This window comes from Jaculus jaculus, chromosome 8 (genome assembly GCF_020740685.1).
Source record: "Jaculus jaculus isolate mJacJac1 chromosome 8, mJacJac1.mat.Y.cur, whole genome shotgun sequence".
Classification (NCBI taxonomy): Eukaryota; Metazoa; Chordata; class Mammalia; order Rodentia; family Dipodidae; genus Jaculus; species Jaculus jaculus.
In genome coordinates, this window is record NC_059109.1 from 62,930,411 (window position 1) to 62,953,727 (window position 23,317).

Sequence of the window (23,317 nt, forward strand, 5' to 3'; positions counted from 1 at the left end):
TTGTTTGCAGTGGCTGGGTGCCCTGGTGTGCCCATCCCCCCTCTCACTTTTTTTCTAAACAGTGTTTAAATAAAATTAAAAAAATGATCTCCATAAACTTTAATCAATGTTTTATTTGCCATATATTTTTTAACCCTCACCCCATCTTTTTTTTTTTTTTTGGTTGCCTTTGTCACTTTCTCTCTTTTGAGATAGGTTTTGCCTTGTAGCCCTTGCTAGCTTTGAACTTGTAGTGATCCTCTTCAGCTTCTTGGGTGCTAGAATTACAGGTGCACACCACTGTGCCTAGAGTGTTTTCTTTCTTGATCTGCCATAGTTTAGAATTTTATATAATTATATCTGTCCTCAATAAGTTTTTCCCTTCTAGGACTGGAGAAGGTGAAGTTTTGTAAAAAGGGCCAGATAGAAAAAATTTTAGCTTTATGGGCCATACAGTTTTTGTTGTAATTCTTCAGTTCTGTTCTAGTGGCAAGAAAGCAGCTACAGACAATTCAAACTTGCATGGGGGTCCTGGAGAGATGACTCAGCAGTTAAGACACCTGCAAAACCTAACAATCCATGTTCAATTCACCAGTACCCACGTAAAGCCAGATGTTCAAAATGGCACATGAATTTGGAGTTGGTTTGCAGTGGTTAGAGGCTCTGGTGCTCCCACAGTCTCTGTCTTCTGTCTATCTCTCTCTCTGCTTGAAAATCAATCAATAAATAAAATATTAAAGTATGAGAGGAAAGGCTGGGCATGGTGGCTCATGCCTTTAATCCCAGCACTCAGGAGGCAGAGGTAGGGGGATCACTGTAAGTTCATATCCTGAGAGTACATAGTGAATTCCAGCTCAGCCTGGGCTAGAGTGAGACCATACCTCAAAAAAAAAAAAAAAAAAAAAAGAATGGATATGGCTCTACTTCCAGAAAAGTATTTATAAAAATGAGTTGTTACCATATCTGGCCAGTTAATTTTTTTTTTTTTTTTGTACACAAGAAAACAACTCAGCTATCTGGCCTAATATTTTCTTTTTTAAAAAATTCAACTTGTGGGGCTGGAGAGATAGCTTAGTGGTTAAGCGCACTTGCCTGTGAAGCCTGAGGACCCCGGTTGGAGGCTTGACTCCCCAGGACCCACATTAGCCAGATGCACAAGGGGGTGCACACGTCTGGAGTTCGTGTGCAGTGGCTGGAGGCCCTGGCGCGCCCATCCTCTCTCTGTCTCCCTCATTCTCTCTCTGTCTGTTGCTCTCAAATAAATAAAAATAATTAAAAAAAAATTCAACTTGTGGGTTGGAGAGATGGTTAAGGTGTTTGCCAGCAAAACCTAAAGACATAGGTTCAGTTACCTGTACTCACCTAAAGCCAGATGCACAAGATGGCATATATATCTAGAATTCGTTTTCAGTGGATGGAGGCCCTGGTGCCCCCATTTTTTCTCTCTCTGCCTCTTTCTCTCAAATATAAGTAATAACTAACTAAATAAATAAATAAAAAGTAAAAATTTAACTTGAGTATCTGGGTGTGGTGGAACATACCTTTAATCCTAGCACTTGGGAGGCAGAGGTAGGAGGATCACTGTGAGTTCGAGGCCATCCTGAAACAACATAGTGGATTCCAGGTCAGCCTGGACTAGAGTTAAGTCCCTGCCTCAAAAAAAAAAAAAAAAAAAAAAAAAAAAAGAGAGAGATAAATATTTCTTAATGACATACACTCCAAAAGAGAGCAGCACATAGATCACTTGATGCTACTGCCTAGGAAAGGCAGTCTACTTACAGTGATCCCCAACACACAACTTGGGAATCAGTTGGACTTTCAGTACAAGCCTCCTTTCACCACTTAATAGTCATGTGACCTGAAGGGGGAAAAGTAATAAAAATTTCAATTTGTAGTTAGTTAGGGGTGAGAATGTTGACTAAAATTTAGATTTGAGTTTTGTTTTATAATTTTTTGAGAGTTTGATGTTGGTCAAGTTATGTAACCTTTCAAGGCATAGTTTCTCTGTGAATAAAATGGAGAAGAACAGCACCTACAGTATAAAATGGTTGGAAAGATTAAATGAGAACCCAGGAAGAGTTAGCAAAATGGAGGCATATAGTAAATACTCAATAACTGGCTATTATTACCGTAAAACTTTCCCAGTGGAGCTAGGGGAACTGTTCAGTGGGTAAGAAAGCTTGCTGCACAAACACAAGGGGCTGAGTCCCACCCCAGCATGATCTCCAGCACGGTCATGGTCATGTACACCTGTAACCCCGGTTGTACTGGGGTAGAAACAGAAGGATTTCTAGGACTCACAGATATACCCAATCTGAAAAAACTATAGTTCCAGGTTCAATGAGAAACTGTCTGAAGGGAAAAAGCTGAAAAGCAATAGAGGAGGGATGCTTAGCATTCTCCTCTGGCCTCTGCAATTGTGTGCACAGGTTGTGAGCATCTGCACACATGTGCATACACTGTATACCACACACTACATATACCATACACACTCAAAAAATGCTTTTGCATTACATTAATACAGTAAAATATTAAATTACTTTAACATTAATATAGTAAAATATTACTTAAGTAACTTACACTATTAAAATATTACTTAAAATATGAAAATTTAGTAGATTTACTGCAAAACATTAAAAGCCATAGGATTGACATTTCTATTTAAATAACTATCAGTCTGGGCATGGTGGCGCACACCTTTAATCCCAGCACTTGGGAAGCAGAGGTAGGAGGATCACCTAGAGTGTGAGGCCACCCTGAGACTACATAGGGAATTCCAGGTCATCCTGGGCTAGAGCGAGACCCTACCTTGAGAAAAAACAAAACAAAACTATCAGCCTGTTACAGTATTAATGTTTGAAATAACCAAGTGGTTACTTACATTAAGAAACTGTCTTGCATGTGATACATGCTAAGGAAGTATATGACCAACAAACAAACAAAAAAATCTCTGAATAAAATAAGAAGTAATATTTTCTACCTTTCAGAGATTTGAAAAGTGAAATGGCAAAAAAAGATTTGTCTTCTCAAATACCTGTATTCCTGAGAAATAAGTAAAATGTGAAAACACTAAAAACAAGTTTGTATATTAATCATGTTTTTGATATGCATCAATGATTACTACTGATGATCTTTGTCTTTTTAATGATTTACAATACAATGTAAAAGAGACTTTTATTTGACTTTATAGGCAAAAAGCGGGGTTATTGTTTCACTTACGTTAAAATGTATTTCAGGGCTGGGCTGGAGAGATGGCTTAGTGGTTAAGCACTTGCCTGTGAAGCCTAAGGACCCTGGTTCGAGGCTCCATTTCCTAGGACCCACGTAAGCCAGATGCACAAGGGGCCGCATGCATCTGGAGTTTGTTTGCAGTGGCTGGAGGCCCTGGTGCACCCATTCTCTCTCTCTCTCTCTGCCTCATTCTTTCTCTGCCTGTCGATCTCTAGATAAATAAAAATAAAATATTTCGCTTTTTGGCACTGGGGTTTTATTACAGAGCTTGCCTAGCATGTGTGTACCTCTGGGTTTGATCCCAGGTAGAATGGTGTGTGTGTGTGTGTGTGTGTGTGTGTGTGTGTGTGTGTGTGTGTGTAAGAGTATGGGAAAAGGAAAATAGAACTAAGCCATTTTCATTTGTAGTACCTCACTCACTTTACATTCATCTTTGAAACTAAGTGTTAATAAATTGCTAATGATAATAGGACACCTTTTATGTTTTAATATTTTGGATGCAGTTTAGGCAACTTTTTATCCATATTCAAACTGTTCAAAGGATCTTACTTCTTTTTTTAAATATTTTTTTTTATTCTCATATATTTTTTGAAAGAGAAAGAGGAAGAGACAGATAGAGATAGCAGGTCTGCAGCCACTGCAAACGAAGTCCAGATGCATGTGTCACCTTGTGCATCTGGATTACATGGGTTCTTTGATTTGCAGGCAAGTGCCTTCACCACTAACCTACCTCTCTAGCCTTTATTTCTTATATATATATATTTTGGGTTTTCAAGGTAGGGTTTTACTCTAGCTGAGGCTGACCTGGAATTCACTATGTTGTCTCAGGGTGGCCTCAAACTCAAAGTAATCCTCCTACCTCTGCCTTCTGAGTGCTGGGATTAAAGGCGTGCGCCACCACACCCAGCTTCTACTTTATGAATCTGTTATTATGTGGGTTCTTGGGAATTGAACCTGGGCCAGCAGGCTTTGCAAACAAGTGCCTTTAACTGCTGAGCCAACTCCCCAGCCCAGAAGATCTTATTACTTAGCACATGTAAAAATTTTAAGACACTTTTTCATGGCTGAGCATACTCTTGCCAGAGATGGATCAGCTTCTGGGGAAACAGCATGAAGCCCTGCCCTCCATCGTCTACCCCCAGTCATGGGTATGCTCCACGTCCTGCAGAGCTCCCAGAGGGTACTAGTGTTGATTGCTTACCTGAGGCCTGCTTTTTTCAGTGTTCTTTCTGACTTTTAAAACTATTTATTTATTTATTTGTTTGTTTGTTTATTTGAGAAAGAGAGAGAGAGAGAGAGAATGGGTACACCAGGGTCTCTAGCCACTGCATATGAACTCCAGATGCATGTGCCACTTTGTGTATCTGGCTTATGTGGGTCCTGGGAATAGAACCTGGGTCCTTTGGCTTTGCAAACAAGCACCTTAACTGCTAAGCCATCTCTCCAGCCCCTCTTTTTTTTTTAAAAAAAAATTATTTGAAAGAGAAAGAGGCATATGTGTGTGTGTGCATATATATATATGTATATGTATATATATATGTATATGTATATGAGAGAGAGGGAGAGAAAGAAAGAAGGGGCACACCAGGGCTTCAGTCACTGCAAACAAACTTCCAGATCCATGTGACACTTTGTACATCCAGCTTACATGGGTTCTGGAGAATTAAATCTGAATCTTTAGACTTTACAGGCAAGCACCTTAACCACTAAGCCATCTCTCCAGCCCCTGACTTTCATCTTTTTGGCTGCCATCTTTCCTAGGGTTACGAAACAAGGGTGTAAGAAGAGGGTGGTAAGGATATAAGAAAGAAGTAGGTTAGGACCTGGGCATTGCTTAAACTGGGGATAAGGGACATCCTTTTATTATATATTTTATTTAATTAGAAAGGTGTGAACTTTTTTGTGATCAATCTCTTTTACCTGGGTGATCCACAAGAAAAATTGGAAAAATAAGTGTTGGATCTAGCTTCATTCTCAGTGTAGGACAGGGTGATATCACAGGAAGGCAGAAGGATTACATGTATGTTCCTTCTTGTGTACCATGTGAACAGTGATACACAGGGAATCTTGGTATTATGGATGAATGAGTGTCAAGGAGGCTGTGGGTATCTGGGAAGAGTTACTCATACTTCTTTCTAGCAGCAGCCAACTCTTCATTTTCAGTTCCTTTTGACCATGTGTCTTATTTACTGTGAACCTGGCTTTTCTTATAATCTGTTCTCTACCTCACCTAGAGATATCTAGAGGGACTCTGATGTGGTAACTTCATTCCTAAGACTGGAAACTTCTTTGAATATGGGCCGGGAAGGATTAGCTTGAAGTATGGGAAAGAATCCTTTGAAATGTTGGCCCTTGTTTCCTTTGAGATAACTGAATAGAGGCAGTATGAGAAGATACCATTTTCATTGGACTGAGTTTATTTATTAGCCCTCAATAATTGAAGAATTAGCTGGGCATGGTGGCACATGCCTTTAATCCCAGCATTTGGGAAGCAGAGGTAGGCAGATTGCCATGAGTTTGAGGCCTTCCTTGAGACTACGTATTGAATTCCAGGTCAGCCTGGGCTAGAGTGAGACCCTATCTTGAAAAATCAAAATAAATAAATAATTGAAGAATTTTATATACATACACACACACACACACACACACACACACACACACACACACACACGTACGTACGTATTTAACAGATTTCTACTACAATCAATGTTTGCTCAGTGGTATGACCTAGTGAATCTAAGGTATCTTGCTTGATCATATAGAGAAGATAGTTTTTAAATGAGTTATTTTGAATCTTATATACTCAAATCTTTAGTGTGTCCTTGGGAAAACTACATTGTCTCTCTGCCTCTTTTTTCTTCCCCTGTAACATAGGCATAGGTAAGTGTTGTTGGAATTCACTCTGTGTTGTCATGGTGAGTGCTCAATAACATTTTGTAATTGTTACCTTTAGATGAACACATCATGAATAGAGATATTGAGAGGTATGGTCCTATGTTTTCCTTTAACTCTTCTATAGTTTTTATAAAATAATATATATATGGTATTATTTTTATTTCTAAAAAGTAACCTATATTTCATAATACAGGGTAAAAAATCAAGGGCTTACTTAACAGTGAATTGGTTGAAAAGGCAAGCTGTCTAGGAATTATCATTATATGGCTACTTTTGGCCACTGCATTTTTTTTTTATTTGAGGGACAATGCTTATATATATCATTGTATTAGTATAAAATTGAAAAAACACTTTGAAAAATTGAAAAACAAACTTTTATTTTTTAAATTAGGAGAGAGAAGCTCTTCAGAAACAGTTGGATGAAGCAAACCGAGAAGCACAAAAGTACCGGCAGCAGCTTCTGAAGAAAGAGCAGGAAGCAGAGGCCTACAGACAGAAACTAGAAGCCATGACTCGTCTTCAGACCAATAAAGAAGCTGTTTAACCAAATGAACATGTAGTTTGCTTGTGCTTTTGCTCAAGAAAGAATGCGATCTTGAACTGTACAGAGTAAGGGTACAGCCATGGGATACAGGACGGTGGAAGAGACTACAGATTGGACTTAAGCCATGAGCTCTGAATTCTTGTAACATAAGACTCTAGAAGTTGTGTAATGTATTTAAAACTGAATTCTGTAAATAGTTTTTTTTTTAACTGCTGGAAATGAGTTGATAAAGATCGTTGAGATCCAAAACACAATAAGCCACTGATATAGTGAATTCTTTGTGATTTTTAATACAGACTTAATTTCCTAGAACAGTTTTAAGGGTGATTGTTGTTGATTAGACCAAATGTCGTATGATAATTATGGTGGACTCATGCTGGACTTGCTCTGGAAGGCATAAGCTTCCATGTGAAGACTTCTCCTAGGAACTCTCTTTGTACAGCTCTTAAGTTGTCTCAGATTCTTGGAAAACATTTTTTAGGAAGCAAAAAATTTATATTTGTTGAATTTCAGCTATACTCAAGTAGATTTACACGTATATGAAGCAAATATTTTTAAATTTTGTTTGTACATATTTCGCATGTTTTATAATTTTGAAATGCATCACTTGCATAGGTATTTTTTCCCACAAAGATGATGAATATTACCAGGAAAATAAAAGCAAAAACAAAAACAAAAACAAAAAAATAAAGAAAGGAAAGCACCTTTCATTCTATAGGTCATTGAAACTAAGTAAGCTAGAAGCTGGTTTATTGGAATGACAATGTTCTTGGAAGGAGCAGCTTACAAGATAACTTGAATTTGCAAAATCTATGCTTTTTTGAAAGTTTCATTGTGGGGACGTGAAACTGTTTTCTGTGCCTTCCATCATGATTTCCACATGAAAGCACTTTAAGGCACTGGATTTTAAGATGATGTTTTGGCAAACTCAGTGCATATAGGTTTCTAAAATACTTCATGGACTTACCCTCCCAACCCCTGAAATTATTCTTATGGAAAAAATTGCTTTTGTATGTAGAACAAGAACTTTTTGTATACAGTGATGCTATAGATGTATCTAATATGACCTCCCTTTCCTTGTGAAAGCTCCATGTCCGTGCCGTGATTAGCTCTCATCCCAATATTGTTGGTCCACAATGAGTGGATATTAAACATTGGCAGACTGTTCACTCTTTTTTGTATAACGTAACTTAAAGCTTTTTCTTCCTGCTTTATTTTTAAATGTTTTATGGCTTTATGAAAATGTTTAACCCTAAAACCTCTCTAGATTACCTATACTGTATAAAGAAGTAATTACCCTTAAAACTGTACTCTGGCTTACTTTTCTATTTTACAATTAAATATCTTTTCCACATATGGTCATTGTAGACTTGTTTTGTAAAATATATTCTATTTATTTATTTATGTAGTTATTTATGAGAGAGAGGCAGATATATAGAGAGAGTGAGCATGCCAGAACCTCTAGCCATTGCCAACAAACTCCCGACTCCTGCACCACCTTTTGCATCTTGCTTTACATGAGTACTGGGTAATCAAACCTGGGTTCTTTTGCTTTGCTGGCAGGTTCCTTAGCTACTAAGACATCTCTATAGCCCTAGAAGTGTTTTGACTATATATTCTTTGCACATTAAAATGGGGGGGGGGAGGGGGCAGGCCTCACAGGTGGTAGAGCATGTTCTTAACTTTCTTGATGCCCTAGGTTTATATCTGATCATACACTGTTTATATATTTGAGTCACATTCAATATGTGAATATAATTATGCTTTTCACAACCCAGAAGCTAGGTTAGAGATGGCTTAATGGGTAAAAACACTTGCTACACAAGCATGAGGACCTGAGAAGATCTGATTGTCCCTGAGTTCAATTCTCCAGCACCCATGCCAACAGCTGGATGTGGTCATCACCTGTAATCCCAGTCCTATGGGGAACAGCGACCAGAAAATCACTGGGGCTGGGTCATCCACTTTGACTGAGGATAGCAGCTCCTGGTTCAGTGACAGACTCTTGTCTTAAGGAAATACATGGATGAGTGATGGAATACCTAACATTCTCTGACCTCTGCATACACATTCATGTTGTGTACACATCTGTACACATGCACCATACTACACATACTATACATACCTGCAACTTCTTGGAAATATCTTAGTGCTTCCAGGTGGGTTATTCATGAAGTAGTTAATGTAATAAAAGGGTCTATAGGTTACTGTCCTGATTTTAGTTACAATTCTGAGGACCATAAAGTTCTAAGGTGAATTTAGGAACTCAAGGGTTTTTTTTTTTTCAATTATCCACTAAATTAGACACATTAAATTTATTTTATTTTATGATGCGGTCTCAATTCCCAAGCTTTGGTGACCTTCCCACCTCAGCTTCCCTAGCTGTCTATAGAAATGTGCCACCATCCCCAACTTATAGAGTTTTCACTATGTTGCCCAAGCTGGTCTTGAACTCATGTACTTCAGTGATTTTCCTCAACCTCCCAAGTATCTGGGGCTAATGTGCACCACTGCAGCTAGCATGACATAATGATCTAAAACTAGATTTCAGGGTTAGTGCTGTAGCTCGGTGATAGAGTACTTGCCTAACAAGCATGAGACCCTGGGCTTGACCCAGCATGACAAAACTGAAAATAACGCCACATAATGCCAGGCCAAAGTTTCAGGTGCACAAAACTACTCTTTTATATTCCTAAAGTCAGTGGAGGTTATCTGCTTTTGGTGTGCATGCTAATTTATATCAGGCAGGTGCTATAAGCATTTGGATACCCTGATAGACCCTGTTGGAGCAGAGGAGAGGCTGTGTGGTCACTCCAGGGTGTAGTCACTGTGGTTTTGTTCTCAGACCAAACCGGCCCTGAAAAGCCTCCAGTCAGCGATGGAAACAAGCTTCTGCAAGCTTATTTATACCTTTTACTTGTAGTTTTGGGTCCTTCTAGAGACTTGACTTGGTACAAGACACCATTTTAAACTCTAATAACAATGACTGGGACAATATAATTGGTATTTAGTCTCATGACAATGGGTACTCAGGTCTTTTTGGAGAGAGTCACTTTTTTCAGAATCACTGTTAATATTGAACTTGTGTACTCCCTCAGTCATTTCCATCTGATTCATTACTGAGAAAGCAATATTTAGGGAAGAATTTGTAATTAAAACAAGGTGGTGTCTGTTTTCACAGTTTTCAGGTATTCTGGAAAAGCTTTGTCCTGTAATCATTCCCAGTGTTCTGTGCAGGGGATTAAAACAACTGATACAGTATGAAATGAAGGTTTTCATAAATCTACAATTAATTTGTTTCTACTACACAGGGATGGATTTGCAGTTAGCAGTCATCTGGTTTATTTATATATATCTATATTGCACATACCTGACTGAGGGCAGCTTCTCCACAGGAGTCAATGAGAGAATGAATCCATTAAGTAGGGTCTAATGTGCAGCTCGACTAGTTCTTGTAAATTATCTGTACTACCTCAGAGTGTTAGTTTTGAGATAGACTCGAGTGTCCCAAATTGGCATTGAATTTGCTATGTAGCTGAAGATGACTTCACCTCCTGCCTCTATGTTCCAAGTACTGGGATTACTCAGTAAGCACCACTATGCCCCCCTTTTGGTGTGTGTATATGTGTGTGGGGGCACATGGTGCACCTGCATGTGTGTGGAGGTCAGAAGTTAATTTTGAGTGTCAGTCCTTCCATGAGCAAGAAGAATCGCTGCTGCATTCAGTAGCCACGCTGACCCATGAGCCTCCAGGGGATTCTCTTGTTTCTGCTTCTCGTCATGGGTGCGCTGGGATTACAGGTGCTCATGCTACAGTGACCAGCTTTACATGGGTTCTCAGGATCCAAATGCAGGTACTCATGCTTGTGCTACAAGCTCTCCATATGCTTAATTGCCTTCCCAGCCTTCTTCCCCTTTGAGACAAGGTCTTGCTGTGTAACCCAGACTGGCTTTAACACAAACGAATTCTCCTGCCTCAGCCTGTCTAGTACTGAGATCACTGGTATTTACCACCATGTCTGCATTCATAGCGTCCTGATCACATAATTACTTGATTCAGACTTAACACTTGTGTAGGGTGGCTAGATTTCTAAGTCAGAAACCCTCATTTGAAGATCATTGTCTATAGGGACTGCACTCAGCTAATTTTCATTCATTGGTATTTACTTTTAAAATATTTTTAGTTACTTGTAGGGGGTGGGGGAGAGAATGGGCATTTCAGGGCCTCTTGCCACACTGTGTCCAGCTTTATGTGGATACTGGGGAATCGAATCTGGGCTGGTAGGCTTTGTATACAAGCACTTTTAATTCCTGTGCCATTATTTATTAATCCTACCTTTATTACTTCCTCAGAAGACATGATGCTATGTGTTTTCATTGCCTTTTAGGAATGTGATATGATATAAAATGAATATTTCATGCTGTAGATGACAGTGTAGTTGTGTTTTTTTACTCTGCCTCTGAGTTGCTCCATTTGTTGATAGTGGTGGAAGGGTAGAATTAAAGAACTTTCTTCCAGATACTCAGTAGAACAAAATTCAAGAAAGGAATCAAAAAAAATAAATAGGTAAATTAAGATTAGTTTGTGATAGACTTACATACAATATTTAAAATATTTCTAATGAAGCTCTGTTCCAGTATATGGATTTTCAACATGATCATGTATGATGTTGTTTATTGAAATTAGAATTCTTGTCTATAATAGACATTGATGCATTGATAAAAAAAAATAGTCTGATAAGGGCTGGAGAGATGGCTCAGTGATTAAGGTATTTGCCTGCAAAGCCTAACAACCTGGGTTCAATTCCCCAATACCCACATAAAGCCAGATACACAAAGTGGTGCATGTGTGTCATTTTCTAGTGGCTACAGGCCCTGGCATGCCCATTTCTCTGTGTGTGTCTGTCTCTTTGCTTGCAGATAAAATATTTAGATAGATGACTTTCTTTGTTATTCAAAACACTTTTTGTAATTTATGGAATTGCTTTGTGCTTTTTTAATATCTGGAAGAGGGCTGGAGAGATGGCTTAGCGGTTAAGCGCTTGCCTGTGAAGCCTAAGGACCCCGGTTCGAGGCTCGGTTCCCCAGGTCCCACGTTAGCCAGATGCACAAGGGGGCGCACGCGTCTGGAGTTCGTTTGCAGAGGCTGGAAGCCCTGGCAGGCCCATCCTTTCTCTCTCCCTCTATCTGTCTTTCTCCCCGTGTCTGTCACTCTCAAATAAATAAATAAAAAATGAACAAAAAAATATTTAAAAAAAATATCTGGAAGACTTTGAAATTTGACTCAAGGTAAAAATATAAGAAGGAAAATATTTTCAGATAAAAATCACAAAACAGTATTAAAAACATTTATGCCCATATGGGTGAGTTCCCAAGGCATTAGTACTTGAGCCTATATTTGCAAATAGAAAAAAATTAATGAACCAATTTCTATTCAGCTGGCTTCTCTTGAATAAGTAACCCCTCCATCAAATCAAATCAACTTAGGAATGGACTAATGCATAGATTGGTTATTTCATTAAGTATTATTTACTGTGCTTGGATTTCATTATAGATAACTAGTCTGTTCCAGTTGTAAGTGATGTTTGCTATTTGCTTTCTCCGTGTTAGATGAGAACACCTGATGCACACATACTCATTTGACGTAAGCTCTTAAAATCCATTCTCTGATTATTCTATGTAAACTACAGTGGAAAACACAATAGCATATTTGAAAATAAGCTTCTGGTTATAAATTAAAAGCTATTTTCCCATATGTACTGGTATACAAATGTTCTTGTGTCTTCTGGTCATTTGGATATATTGGTTCTATCTTTTTTTAAAAAAATTATTTATTTATTTATTTATTTGAGAGCGACAGACACAGAGAGAAAGACAGATAGAGGGAGAGAGGGAGAATGGGCGCGCCAGGGCTTCCAGCCTCTGCAAACGAACTCCAGACGCGTGCGCCCCCTTGTGCATCTGGCTAACGTGGGACCTGGGGAACCGAGCCTTGAACCGGGATCCTTAGGCTTCACAGGCAAGCGCTTAACCGCTAAGCCATCTCTCCAGCCCCCCCCCCCTTTTTTTTTTAAAGTTTAGAGAGACTATTAGAGAAAGAGAAGAGGAGATACTATCAAAAGCTTCTGCCCATCAGAAGGCAAGAGCGGGGTGAGGGGCACCTAGAGACCCAAATTGGGGTCATTTGTAGGTTGTGAATGGGGGCTGAGCTAACCAGACATAATGTCATGTTAAGGTTTAATCCTTTCAGGAATATTAATTCTAGGAAAAGGCAATGCCTGCCTAGGGAGGGATTCAGGTTGACTTTATGGAAAAAACAGATCGAGGGAACTCTTTTAGGTAGCAAGAGATAAGGAAAAGCTGTATCCTTCTCTGACCTCTAACAAAGCTGGTTTCTTTAAAAAGCTTTCACTTAAATGCTAATAAAATCTTGAATATTATCTGCATATAATTTCTAGGACTCTTCATTTTTATATAAATATTATAATTTCTGCTAGAAATACCCACCTCTCTGACCATTGGGGTGACTCAAGATCCATTAAAGTGCTGAGAAAAATTGACAGTCTTCAGCGCTGAGATATTTCCAGGACACCCTCCAAGGCTCAGGGAGCATTGCAAATGAGGGAGTAGAAAGAATGTAAGAGCCAGGAAGGGGAGCAACGCTTACAATGTTATCTTCCAGACACAGAGTGGCCATGGTACTCATGCTACCTACGCAAGACCTCCATAATAGGAGGAAAATTTATGACATCAAAATAGAAGACAGTAGTTGGAAAGAAGAAGGGATTCAGTGAATGGTGGATTTGGGGAAAAGGGAAGATGATGGGAGGGGATTATGATCATGATATATTGTCTATATTCATGGAAGTTGTCAATAAAAAAGTTTTAAAAAAGAGAAATACCCACCTCTCTAAAAAAGAGCCTGATCAGTGAAAGTGAGATAGTGAATTTTTGATTTTGCAAGGTTGGGTGTAGTCCAGGGGGGAAAAAATGGAGGTATACCACCTGAACACAGAAAGTAACTTGTAGTCCTTGAACATGAGTCCTTCCTCCTTCCTGGCCCTTGGTTGGGTGCCAGGGGAAGTTCAATCTTTCTGGTGTTCTAATGTAGCCCCCAGACCTGATTTTCTTTATTTTCTTGGTTTATCTGACCTCTGTTCTAATTCTGCTTTCTGCAAATATGATTTTTTTTTAATAACCTTGGGTTTTGATACCTACAGACCTGCGCATGCACTGAATCACTTCACAGCCTGTAAATTTCCACTCTGGACAAAGGAATCTAAATGGCAGGTGTTCAATACCTCTAGCCTATTAAACCTATAAACTCAAGTCTTATGTGAATCTACATATGTAATATAAATTCACATACATATGTTGGTCCATCATCAAAGTCATATTTCCTATTACTACCTCTACAAACCCTTTGCTTTTTTGAAATTTTTGACCAAGGTGTGGGACTTTTCCTGAAGAGACATGAAAAAACATCTTCTCACCCCAAACAGAGCACTAATAACAGACCCAAAGAAATGTTTCCACCATGTTTAGCTTGTGAGCCAGTGAGTTTATAGAGGTTACTCACAGAAGCATAGCAGCTGAATCAAAAAAAAAAATCCCACCCCAGCATGGGTGCAGACTGTTAAAACATGCATTCTCAGAGTCCATGCACAACTTGCAAGCAACTCCACCAGCGTATCCCTTTCTTCAGCACTTGTTTATTGCTCTTGTAACCTTGTAAGGGAAGGGCCTTGGGAATCTTGTATCTTTTTAAGCTTCCTGAGTCTAATGAGCCTTCTCTTCCCTCCAGGAGGGAATGTCTCCATGTGGAGGAAGTACTTACATAACAACCTGATTTCTGAGATTTTTTCCACCATACCTTATTAATAACTTACTTATTTTTTTATTCAAATAGCTTCTATCTCCTATCCACAGTTGGCCTGTCTATAATACAATTTCATTTTTACCACTGTTTACATAGTTTTGCATTTCATGGATTATTTAGATATCTTGATTTTTCTAGGAGATTGTTTTTCTTACATAATTTGCACAGCAGTTGTCATTAAGGCAGTCACTTTTGTGTTGATATTTTTTATGATTATTCTAGAATTACCATCTCCATCACAGCTCCAAAGAATCAAATATGTATTGCATTCATTATTTTTTTCTATAGGAAAGTATCATATATTAAGAAATCCCATCCTTAAGTTGAAACTATAGTTTCTCCTGTTTTTGGCCTACGTGTGGTATGGTATATGATGTGTGTGTAATTAATTCATGTGTGTATGTAGTTGTATGTACCCCATGTGTGTGTGAGACAGAGGAGAACGTGGAGTTAAGTGTGTTCCTCAGTTGACAATCTGCATGTTTTCCTTGAGACAGAGTTTCTCAGTCCAGAGCTGCTATTTTGGATCAGTGAGTCCCAGCAATTCTCCTGTTTTTACCCCCCCCCATGGGACTGAGGTCGCAGATATGTGTGGCCATGCCCACCTGCTTATGTGGGTGCTTGGGAATTGAACTTGGGCAGGTCCTCATGCTTGCAAGTGCTCTAACCCACTGAGTCATCACTCCTCAACCCACTGTAGTCTTTAAAAAAAAAAAAAAAAAAAGCAATGGTGGTTCTGTCCTTAACTTGTTTATGTATAAAATCCATTTCATTTAGAATTCAACAACCTCAATTCCAAATAGCTTCAAAATCCACTGTGGATTTCCAAGCACTTACCTGCTGTTCCCTTTCAATAACCACTTTGAAGTTCTTATATCCATAGGGCCCTCTCACAACTTGTCTCATCCAGACCACTGTCCAGCATGCTACATAGACCCAAGTGGGTAACATCCTTATCCTCCTGATGTCTCTTCTGACTCAGGCACCCTGAGGTAAAGAGGTCTCTGGACCCTACTACACTCCAGCCCAGCAGGAAGCAGTTAGGGATGCAAGTACATTACCTTATCACCCCACGCAGCCCCCCTTCTATCTCCTCCCCTACAAACTAATCTCTCTGTTTTTATTTTATTTTGTTTTATTTTTGGTTTTCTGAGGCAGAGTCTTTCTCTAGTTCAGGCTGACCTGAAATTCACTGTGTAGTCTCGGGGTGGTCTTGAATTTACAGCGATCCTCCTACCTCTGCCTCCCAAGTGCTGGGATTAAAGGTGTGTGCCACCATGCCTGGTTCCATTCTTTTTTTTTTTTCTTTTTTTAAAAATTATTTATTTATTTATTTGAGAGCGACAGACACAGAGAGAAAGACAGGTAAAGGGAGAGAGAGAGAATGGGCGCGCCAGGGCTTCCAGCCTCTGCAAACGAACTCCAGACGCGTGCGCCCCCTTGTGCATCTGGCTAACGTGGGACCTGGGGAACCGAGCCTCGAACCGGGGTCCTTAGGCTTCACAGGCAAGTGCTTAACCGCTAAGCCATCTCTCCAGCCCACCATTCTGTTTTTAATGTAAACAACAAGGCTGGAATATTAGATTTCAAGAAAGCTGCCCCTGCCTCTCTCCATAAGCACCTAAACCAGGTCTTGGATATTGGAATCCCCACTGTTAGGGAAATTGACTGTTTTTGGGCTTCAGGGCTGTAGTAAGAAATTCTGTCTCCTCCTAGCCACCACTTGTGGCCTTGTGTAAAGACCTGGCAGTGCACGCAGCTTCATAGGTGGTCCAGATAACCAAATCCAAATTGCATAGCTTGAATTACAGAGGTTCAACTCCCCTTCACATCACTGAAAATCCAGTTGTGCCTTTTTTGAAACATTTACCTTACTATATGTACATATGTATTATACCTTATCATACATATGTACTTATATATGTATACATCATAGATATTCTTTTCCATCTTATTCTGAATTTGAAAAATTTCAAATTTAACCTATTTTGTGTTCTCTATCCAAATGCAAGGAATATGAGGATAATGTTATTTATTGAATTTAAATGTAATGTCAAGAGGTTGGGGATATGGCTTAGTTGGTAAAGGACTTACTGCTGTACAATCATGAAGACCTAAGTTCAGACCCCCAAAGCATATATAAAATTTGGGTGTAGTCATGTGCCTCTGTAATCCACATCATGGGGAGGCAGAGATAAGGAATGCTTACGGCTCACTGGTGAGATAGTCTAGCTGAACTGGTGAGTGCCAGGTTGAGGAAGAGACCCTATCTAAAAAACAAAGTACAGAAGCTGAGCATGGTGGTACATGGCTTTAATCCCAGCACTCAGGAGGCAGAGGTAGGAGGATCTCCATGAGTTTGAGATCACTTTGAGACTACATAGTGAATTCCAGCTCAGCCTGGGCTACAGTGAGTTCCTACCTCAAAAAACCACCCCCCCCCAAATTAAGATTAAATTAAAAATAAAGTGAATGACTGAAAAAGATATCTGATACTGACCTCACACATGCACACATACCATACAAAAATACACATGTAAGAAGTCAATGAATAAATGTGATATTAGCCTTTTTTTCAGTTGTAGAATTTACAATATTTTTTCAGTTATAGAATTTTCATTTACAATTTTTATGGTTTGAAACTCCTTGCTAAAATTTTTTTGTTCTTTAGAGGCAGGGTCTCATCTAGCCCAACAGGATGCCCTAGAATTCACTGTGTAGCCCCAGACTGATCTCAACTCAGCTCCTACCTCAGTCTCCTAAATGCTGGGACTAAATGTGTGTGCCATCATGCCTAGCTCCTTGCTAAATTTTTAAATGTTAACTTTCATTATTATGAATATAATAGAAACTTTTATTTTTTAAATTTATTTATTCACACATGTATAGAATGTATTTTGATCATAGTGACCTCCCCCTCCCCATTCCACTGAATTCCTTCTTTTCCCCAACTAGTTTCACTTGTAATTGATATCATTTTGTATGTGTGTGAGACTCACTGGATTTAATTAGGCTTGCATAAGCATAAGTCAAGGGTTATTTACCAGAGCTCAGGCAATTGACCAGTGGCTACACCATTGAAGAAAATGTCTACTCCTCCTCAGCAACCGTACCTGACAATAACTCTTCAGAGAGGGGTGAGAGCCTCATGCTCTTCTTTTACCATCCATGACAGAATGTTAATTGGTCTAATATGGTGGAGGTCTAGTGAAAAATAACTACAGCCACTATGAGCTCATGAATGCCACGGCCATGTCATGTCCAGAAGGCAGTATTCCACAGCACCTATCTTCCTATCTTCTGGCTCTTAACATTCTTTCTGTCCCCTCTTCTGCAGTGTTCTCTGAGATGTGAAAGGAGTTATATAGATGTCCCATTTAGAGCTGAGCACTCAACAGTCACTTATTCTCAGCACTTTGACCAGTTTTAAATCTCCCCGGTAGTCATTGCCCATTGCAAAAAGAAGCTTCTCTGATCAAAGGTGAGAGTAGCACCCAGGGCTTCAGAACTCCCAGCAATAGGCTTTATAAAAAATATTTTTGGGCTGGAGAGATGACTCAGTGGTTAAGGCACTTGCCTGTGAAGCCGAAGGACCCATGTTCGACTCTCCAGATCCTATGTTAGCCATACACACAAATGTGAGGCAAACTAAGGTTGCACATGCCCAAAAGGTGGTGCAAGCATCTTGGTGCTCAATTGCTGTGGCTGAGGCTCTGGCATGCCAATTATCTCTCTCCCCTGTCTCTCTAAAAAAAAAGAATAAACAAAAAGTGCTTTTTATTTTTATTTATTTGAAAGAGAGAGAGAGAAAAGCAGATATACAGAGAGAATAGGTGCACCAGGGCCTCTAGCCACCCTACCTTGAAAAACCAAACAAAAATAAAAATAAATAAATAAATAAATCAAGATGAGACATTTGTCTTTCTGGGTCTGGGTTACCTCACTAGCATATTTTCAGTCCCATCTATTTACTGCATATTTCATAATTTTAGGGTTTTTAAAATAACTGTATAAAACTCCCTTGTGTCTTTGTACCACATCTTCATTATCCATTCACCAACAATTGTGTTTCTAGGATGATTCCATTTCCTAGCTTCCATGAATAAAGGAGCAATGAACATGGATAAACAAGTATGTCTGTTACAAAGGGTAGAGTCCTGAGGGTACAGGCTCAGGAGTGGTATTAGCTGAGTCACATGATAGATCTAATTTTAGAAACTTCCATACTGATTTCCATAATGCTTGCACTCCCACCCACAGAGGATTAAAGGCTGCTCTTTCCTCACAACCTTGTCAACATTTACTGTATTTTTTTTTTTTTTTTTTTGGTTTTTCGAGGTAGGGTCTCACTCTGGTCCAGGCTGACCTGGAATTAACTCTGTCATCTCAGGGTGGCCTTGAACTCATGGCAATCCTCCTACCTCTGCCTCCTGAGTGTCAGGAAGTTTTAGTTTGCATTCTCCTGATAGTTGAGAATATTGAACACTTAAAAATTTTTTTAAAAATTATTTTAGAGGTAAGGTTTCACTCTAGCCCAGGCTGTCCTGGAATTCATTATGTAGTCTCAGATTGGTCTGGAACTGATAGTGATCCTCCTACCTCAACTACTTCCCACCAAGTGCTGGAATTAAAAGTGTGCACCATACCTGGCACTTTTAAAAATATTTATTGGTCACTTGTATTTCTTCTTTTGAGAACTCTCTGTTCAGTTCCATAGCCCATTTTTATTAGGTTGTTTGACTTCTCATCATGCAGATTTTTGAGTTGTTTGTGTATTCTACATAGTAATGTCTGTCAGATGAATAGTTTGCAAAGATTTTTTCCATTCTGTAGTCTGCCTCTTTGCTAGAATAATAGTATCCTTTGCTATACAGATTTTTAAGTTCATGAGGTCTCATGTTTTGACTATTGGCCATATTTCCTCTGTGATAAGAGTCCTATTCATAAAGTCCTTATGTATGCCTGTGTCCTGAAATGTTTCCCCTACTTTTTCCTCTAGCAGTTTCAGAGTTAGGGCTCTGATCCTTTGGAGTTGATTCATGTACATGGTGACAAATAAGGATCTACTTTTATTCTTCTTCATATAAATATCCACCTTTCCCAACACCATTTGTTAAAGTGGTTGTCTTTTCTCTAGTGAGTACTTTTGGACTCAATATTTTATTTATTTATTTGAGAGAGTTATAAAGAGAGAGAGTGTGAGAGAGGGAGGGAGAGGGAGAGAGAGAGAGGGAGAGAGAGAGAACAGGTGCACCAGGTTGTCAGCCTAGCAGTAAGAGCAGGGCTCATGGAGCCACTGCCACAACACTGGCAGGTGTGGAACAGGCGGCAAGTCTCATGGTGGTTACTCTGTTTTCCTGTCTTATCAATGGATCTAGACTCTCCTCCATATTCTCTGCCATCCATAAAATAAAACAGATTCTCTAGCCAAGAGTGAGAGTCGCTTGGGTTAAAGAGGGAATGCAAACTTGCTTGAGAGATTTTTGGTGTGCAAGCCTACTCTTTCTAGAGAGCTGCTAATAAGGATAACTTGACTTTGTCCTTTCTTATTTGTATCTCTTTTATTTATTTCTCTTGTCTTATGAAGTTAAGGCTTCTAGTACTATACTTATGAGAGTTGAGAAAGTGGACACCCTTGTTATGTTCCTACTTTAGTGGAAATGCTATGAGTTGCTCCCAATTAGGACAATGTTGCATATACATTTGTCACATATAACCTTTATTATGTTGAGATATGTTCCTTCCATTCCCAGTTTCTTCAAGACTTTACCATGAAGGGATGTTGGATTTTGTCAAATGAGTTTTCTGCGTCTGTTGAGATGAAGATGTGGGTTTTGTACTTGAGTCTATTTATACTATGTACGACATTCACTGATTTGTATGTGTTGAATTATCCTTGCATAAATGGAATAAAACCAATTTGGTTGTGGTGAATGATCTTTTTAATATGTTTCTGTATTCTGTGCTAAAGTATTTGCTGATAAATTTTGCATCCATGTTCATCAGGAAGATTGGTCTATAATTTTCATTCTTTTCTTTTCTTTTCTTTTTTTTTTTTTTTGAGGCAGGGTCTCTTTCTAGCCCAGGCTGACCTGGAATTCCCTATGTAGTCTCAGGGTGGCCTTGAACTCACAGTGATCCTCCTACCTTTGCCTCCCAGGTGCTGGGATTAAAGTCATGCACCACCACACCTGGCTAATTTTCTTTTAAAAAGTATTTTTTAATTTTATTTGCAAGAGATAGAGAAATGAGAGAGAGAGAGAGAGACAGACAGACAGACAGAGAGAGAGAATGGGCATTCCAGGTCTTCCAGCCACTGAAAATGGACTAGACACTCTGTGCCTGTGCATTTGGCTTTATGTGGGGTACTGGGGAATCGCACCTAGGTCGTTAGGCTTTGCAGACAGCTGCCGTAATCACTGAGCCATCTCTCCAGCCCTAATTTTATTTTATTTTATTATTTTAAAAAATATTTTTATTTGGGCTGGAGGAATGGCTTAGTGGTTAAGCACTTGCCTGTGAAGCCTACAGACCCTGGTTTGAGACTAAATTCCCCAGGACCCACATTAGCCAGATGCATAAGGGGGTGCACCTGTCTGGGGTTCATTTGCAGTGGCTGGAAGCCCTGGCACACCCATTCTCTCTCTGTCTGTAGCTCTCAAATAAATAAATAAAATAAATAAAAAGTTAAAAAAATATTTTTATTTATTTATTTGAGAGAGAAAAAGAGGCAGAGAAAGCAAGACAGAGAGAATGGGTGTGCCAGGGCCTCCAGCCACTGCAAATGAACTCCAGACACCACCTTGTGCATCTGGCATACATGGGTCCTAGTGACTTGAACCTGGGTCCTTTAGCTTTGCAGGCAAGCACCATAACTGCTAAGCTATCTTTCCAACCCTAATATATGTTTGTATGGAAATAATTCACATGTGCTATCATTAGCTTTCTTTAGAATTCTGGCTTCACCAGGCTGCACTGACAAAGCACATGGAGGCGCATAATTGGGAACTCTTGAACTTTTTACCTTAATGTCACATACTTAATTGTCCTGAATCTAAGGCCCTAAATACAGGCCTCAAGTCATCATGTCCCACTTAAATTTGCTGTGCAGAGCCATAAGATTTCTATTTTATTAGCATTAGCTAGGCCAGTAGGAATGGACTGGGACGTTGTCTCACACTGATGATACCTCAGATGTTGGCCGGCTATGTGAACTGCCTATTTCTTATTGTTGGAGTTGTTTTGATTTCTAACTAAATACAAATAAGCAGTCTCCTTCCCTCATCCCAGGAAATGAAAAATAATGCTTTTTGACATTGTTTCGACATTGTTTCTGGAACTTAAAAAAATGATGGTACTATCCAAAATCCACTTATTTTTTTGAATGACAATAAAGATTCCTTTAACATAGACTCAATCAACATCTAACCCTTTAAGTCTAGTAAACTGTTGACTGCAAGGGTTTTGATCAATCCAGACACCAACAAAATCTTATTTGACAAATACTCTGAATTTTGTCTGTGAGCGTGTGTGCGCAGGTATGCCTGAGGGTGCATGCATGCAGTGTCCATTACTATCAATGCCTGCCTGAGTTGTGAGAATTATATTCCTGGTTCTGTGAGGAGGAGGGTGTGTAAAGAAACATGAAACAGCCCCATTTTGTTTTTTTTTTTTTATTTTTTATTTATTTATTTTTTAAATATTTTTTTTGTTCATTTTTTATTTATTTGAGAGCGACAGACACAGGGAGAAAGACAGATAGAGGGAGAGAGAGAGAATGGGCGCGTCAGGGCTTCCAGCCACTGCAAACGAACTCCAGACGCGTGCGCCCCCTTGTGCATCTGGCTAACGTGGGACCTGGGGAACCGAGCCTCGAACCGGGGTCCTTAGGCTTCACAGGCAAGTGCTTAACCACAAAGCCATTTCTCCAGCCCCCCATTTTGTTGTAAATTAGGCTAATGTTTATTGTTCTCAGAACTGGACTTTTTTCTCAAAGTTAAAACATTTTTTTCTTTTGCGTTTAACGAAGTATTGCTAGCTGAAGCCAGTTTGACATGGTGAGCGATGTCAGACTGATGAATGGTGTGCAGCCTGATTTAAAACCAAACCCTGAACCCTTTTAAAGAACAATAAAACATATTTTACATGCAAAAAAAAAAAAATTCTGGCTTCAATGTATTTTATTCTATCTACATAAAGAAATAGAATTACTATAAAGGAATATTGTTGCTCCTTGACAGATGTGAAGGCTACCTAACATTTCAAATCATAAAATCTTTTCTATGAAATAAGTATCTGACAGTTTCTTCCTTCTCCCACTTAAATCATGTTAAAACATCCATGAGGTGCATCATCTGGTTTTGGAAAACATTCCTGGGCCATATATTAAAGCCCTTAAATGACTCATCTGGACATCCAACAATGCATTTGTAGCAGTTGGTTTCCACAAAGACCCTCCTACCAAATACAAATATAATGCCTGTAGTCTGTCTATCTATCTATCTATCTATCTATCTATCTATCTATCTATCTATCATCTATCCATCCATTCATCTACCTATCATCTATCTATCTATATGGGAGTGGTTTAATTTTTGTAGGTCATATGTATATGTTATTATAGGAAGATGACTTTTTTTTTTTTTTTTTTTTTAGTTTTTCGAGTTAGGGTCTCACTCCAGCCCAGGCTGACCTGGATGGAATTCTTTATGTAGTCTCTTGGTAGCCTTGAACTCACAGAGATCCTTCTACCTCTCCCTCCTTGAGTCCTGGGATTAAAGGCATGTGCC

The 23,317-nt window shown here is 39.1% G+C and overlaps 1 protein-coding gene across 4 annotated transcripts in view; it reads left to right on the forward strand.

Annotated features, from left to right (window-relative positions):
* The window catches only part of Gabpb1 (GA binding protein transcription factor subunit beta 1), a 100,547-nt gene extending 92,542 nt beyond the window's left edge, over positions 1 to 8,005 (forward strand). For all 4 annotated transcript variants that reach the window (XM_045156124.1, XM_045156120.1, XM_045156122.1 and 1 more), the window contains one exon: positions 6,497 to 8,005. In XM_045156124.1, the coding sequence (XP_045012059.1) occupies positions 6,497 to 6,528 (32 nt within the window). In that variant the 3' untranslated portion in view covers positions 6,529 to 8,005. The remainder of the gene's footprint in view (positions 1 to 6,496) is intronic.
* Positions 8,006 to 23,317: the final 15,312 nt, after the last annotated feature.